Below are 4,169 nucleotides of genomic sequence, written 5' to 3'. Positions count from 1 at the left end.
AAAGGAAAAAAAAAAGACAACATAGTCACATTATTTTCGACGAAGAAAGCAAATAACTAATTGCCACGTGATGAGTGTGGTTAAAAAAAAATATAAAAGATTTTGCGTTTTCTTTTCTCCAAATTTCCAAATTTATTCCAGTTTTACTCTAATTTAGTGTCCATAATGGGTTGATATATATATAATGAAATATCCTGCAAGTCTCATTAATCAATTAAGTTAACGACTTAACCCAAAATTGTTTGTTTGCAATTCTAGGAGCTGTATTTAGAATATCTCAACGATTTAATTTTTTTTCTTTAGGAGATAGTGCATAATAAAAATAGCTTTTTGTATCTATTTTATGTGGTTTCGTAGCACATACGGACTTAATTAGAGCTTTCCTCCAAAGTCAAAGGCTATTGATGAGTAATTCGATTCCAAGGTAGCATCTCAACATGCATAAAATATGGGCACAAGATCTATCTCGTGTTTGATACTGCATGCAAGAACTCCGCTAAGCTTACGTTACACGCATTACCAAACGTCTAGCATTCCCTCACCTCACGAGCGGCGCCAATGAGTTTTTTGTAATGTAATAAATAAACTAAGGCGTAATACCATCAAATAACACCGGTCAGGTAACGGTCCGTGGCGAAAGACCGGCGAAAGACAACAATGCATTTACTACAAAGAAACCTTCGAAGTTCCAAAGAACTCCGGCATCGAGAAGATGACAGGGAGACTGGGAAGATCGACTCCTCACTGCGGCGGTGCCTAAGCGAGCCTACAAATGTGGCGGAGAGACGGAACGCCATGAACAAGGCTTGAACAAAGAAAGCCACGGCGAAGCCCACAAGCCACCCGAGAGTGAAGTGAGAAGAGACGGTGGCAAACTAGAGATGGGGCGAAAACAAGTCCATCCAATCTCATCTTCCCCGGCCAAATTTTCAGAAGAAAAGGAGCTCTAAGAAAGCAAATGCGCTCAATCAACAGAGGAGGCTACGATGGCACGGGGAACGGGAGCACAATCATAGCACAGAGAACAATTACAAGTACAAACTAAAGCCATTCATATCATTTCGCACGACATGTGAAGCGAATCGGGACAGACTATAAACCCACCATGTTAAGACTCTTCTTCAGCAGAGGAGAAATTTCTTCCTCACGAGCGATGGAGTAATAGAAGACTTACTAACTCCAGTTCGAACGCTAAGACACACAATCACTGGCTTGTCGACGCTCGAAGAAAACCAACACGGATCTGGCCGCCCACGTCATGAACTGCACCAGGACCGTGAGGAATGAATATGACAGAAGATTTCGATGCTGCAGCTATTTCCTTCATGGTATCAAGGTATTGATCCGTGAGAACCATGTCCATGATATCCTTTCCAGTTGTCCCTGGGAATGTCTCCGAGAAGCCAAGCACGCTATTTATAAAACCATCCGCAATGACCCGACGCTGAATTGCAGTACCCAACCCAGAAAGGAACTTGGACTCAGCCTCGGCTTCGGCCTTCCATTTTGCTGCGACCCACGGTCCAAAAAAAAACAAAAAAAAACAAGACTTTCAGTAAACTCAAGTATGACGCAGACCAAAATACACTTTGAAGTAGCTTTTAACCACCATATAAAGTCTAATTTCTCGTCTAATGCAGATGAAATAATGTTACATTAGCTGCACATCTTCCAAATTCCTTTTTTGTCCTCCATAAACATGAAATTTAGACTAAATGGTAGAACTGGCCAAGAAAGGAGACCACATATCAAATTTATCACAGCTTTTAGCTGGCGTGACTGGTGCAATAAGAGTAAGCGCACACCCACCACATTCAAAAGAGTATATTCTGCTTATTGGCCATGGACCGTATGTACAGTCAAGTACGCTGATTTTAAATTTTAAACCTTTTAACATATGACCTCTTAGAGCTGCAAATGGCACGGCGTCATGTATCACTAACCATTTAAAAATTTTACCATGCTGAACAACTATCTAGAATCAAGTGGCAATTGAAATTTCAAGGTTACCAGCATAGATTTCATTCATAGCTCGCTTAACATGCTCATCCGGTATGATGTCGACGATCAGAGTTTGCACAATCTCGTATCCATAGGCCGACATAACCTGCAAAATTCAGAGAACTCCGGTTCAGATTGTCTCTCGTGATAATATCAACAAGTCTAGAGTGGACTACCTCTACGAGTTCATCATCAACTGCTTTGGCAATATTCTTCCTCTCAAAAACGTCATCCAAGTTTAGCTTTGCCACACTAGCTCTGATCACTAGAACGATTGAAACAACAAAATCAGGGATGCAGCTGTTGTTGCTTAATCGAAGTGTTAATTAACGGACTACAATATGTTACTAGCACACGAAAATTGTACAAATTTGTTCCAGTACTATATTTGTAATGATGTGATAAAATTCATTTGGCATGTACCATCAGTCACATAGACCTGGATCTGACTTCTCGGGTTGCTGAGCCTGTAAAAGGCATCAACTACTTTATCTGCAAGGGCTCGGAATTGCACAGATGCAACAACATTAACAAGCACATTGTCCTGTGAGGAAAATATCACGCGAGGTCATTACCTATTCAAGCATTGACATGTCGATTTGTAGCAAGTGACAAGCTAACATATCATAGAACTGAAACGAGAAAGGGAAATTGACAAATTCATCAACATTCAACTTTAAATTCACAAATTATTTGAAATACATCAATAAACCCGTGCTAATACGTCTCGACAAACCCACGAAAGCTAGTTCAATTGCGAAAATGCGGTTCTCATGGTGGTTTGAACATAGGATTGCTAATTTAAACATTCCTATTTCCCACTTTTGGTGCAAAATACTCTAGAATGAAATCTAAATGTTGATGGAATTTGCACAATGAAAGAAGATAAACTTTGCAAGGCAAATCCATGGGATTGAACAAACCTTGGTCTTGGATTCGCACTTCACATCCAATTGCTGCAATCGGAGTGAGAGATTGCCAGCGAGCTGATATCCAAGAATCCAAGGAACAAAATGGCACCCGGGCTCCAATACTTCATCTAACTTGCCAAATCTCTCCTTGAAAGCGACCGTGGATTGGTCAACTTGAATGCAGCAGAACATGTTACCCATCGTATATATCTGGATAAATAGAGGACACACGAGATTCAAGAAAAAGAAGAACAACATTGTAAGAATCAAATGGTCAAATGCTTAATAAGTGATATGATTTTCTTAGGAAGATTCATATTTTCTTTCATTCATGGCTAAATTATAGATTTAGCTAAATTTAAACACGCGCGTTGATTTTGTCTAAAAGTCACGAATCATAAAGAGTAGTTTGAGCAAGCTTCCTCTAGTCGTGGTTAGAGGATAACATGTGCATTTAGGTAAAAGGTGACCCAAGGATAATTCATCAAATTGTGTTGAATTTTACAAATTAAGCTCCTATCTCTAAGGTAGGCATAGAAATGGGAATTGACTCATCGGGCACACTTATAACATCATGCCATGTAAAAGACTATAAGTATTTACCCACTAAACTAATAACAATATGAATTGTCAAAGAAAAAGTTCGCATTTCAAAGATTTAACTAAAAAACATGATGTGGACGCCAAATCTTCCCACAGGATCACGAAAGTTGTCATCGTAATCAAGACAGGAGATGACTTTTGACTAGGGTTGTGCAAACACGTCCATACAGGTTTTCAATTCATTTCAAACCAATGAGGTAAGCCAGCGCCAAGTATTCATACAAATTTGTTTTTGTCTTTTCACAAATTTTCAACAAAATCTGGACTAAGTCTAAGATACCTAAAACCTAGGCAAATCACAACCAATGAAATTAAATAAATGGGCAATCAAGGAATCATTGCATGGATAAACCGCATCATAAAACCCTAATAAAGCCCTAAAGGCTTAGAGGGATATGGTTCAGATTTAAATTCAAAGATGCTCGTGATTTTCCTTAAAAAAGGAGAAAACCTATGTAATCTAGGGAATCTAGGCCATAATCTTTGCAAAAGAAGTCAAATTAAGCTAAACTAAAGTTTTCCTATTTTTGGGAATTTTCTGAAATTTTCTAGAAATTTTTTTAAATTTTTTCGTATTGATTATTATTATTATTATTATTATTATTATTATTATTATTATTATCATCTCAAGCCCAAACCAAAAGTCCCAATTGA

General features: G+C 38.4%; 1 protein-coding gene across 1 annotated transcript; it reads right to left on the bottom strand.

Annotated features, from left to right (window-relative positions):
• Positions 1-1,204: 1,204 nt before the first annotated feature.
• LOC115740929 (hypersensitive-induced reaction 1 protein-like) lies at positions 1,205-3,619 on the bottom strand. The gene is made up of 5 exons (XM_048278086.1): positions 2,925-3,619; positions 2,425-2,545; positions 2,184-2,266; positions 2,011-2,113; positions 1,205-1,509 (listed from the first exon to the last, which is right to left on the bottom strand). The coding sequence occupies exons 1-5, from the start codon at positions 3,168-3,170 to the stop codon at positions 1,205-1,207; spliced, it is 858 nt and encodes a 285-aa protein (XP_048134043.1). The 5' UTR covers positions 3,171-3,619.
• Positions 3,620-4,169: the final 550 nt, after the last annotated feature.

This window comes from Rhodamnia argentea, chromosome 4 (genome assembly GCF_020921035.1).
Source record: "Rhodamnia argentea isolate NSW1041297 chromosome 4, ASM2092103v1, whole genome shotgun sequence".
Lineage (NCBI taxonomy): Eukaryota > Viridiplantae > Streptophyta > Magnoliopsida > Myrtales > Myrtaceae > Rhodamnia > Rhodamnia argentea.
The sequence above is the reverse complement of the archived record's forward strand: the minus strand, read 5'-3'. Positions and strand labels throughout refer to the sequence as shown.

Bases quoted from the DNA above. Each gene is read 5' to 3' on its own strand.
- LOC115740929 (XM_048278086.1), bottom strand. From the start codon at position 3,170: ATGTTGTTCTTCTTTTTCTTGAATCTCGTGTGTCCTCTATTTATCCAG. The intron at 2,546-2,924 runs GTTTGTTCAATC...TTTTCCTCACAG, and splicing joins AGTGCGAATCCAAGACCAAG to GACAATGTGCTTGTTAATGT. The intron at 1,510-2,010 runs GTAACCTTGAAA...CGTGGGTCGCAG, and splicing joins TATGAATGAAATCTATGCTG to CAAAATGGAAGGCCGAAGCC.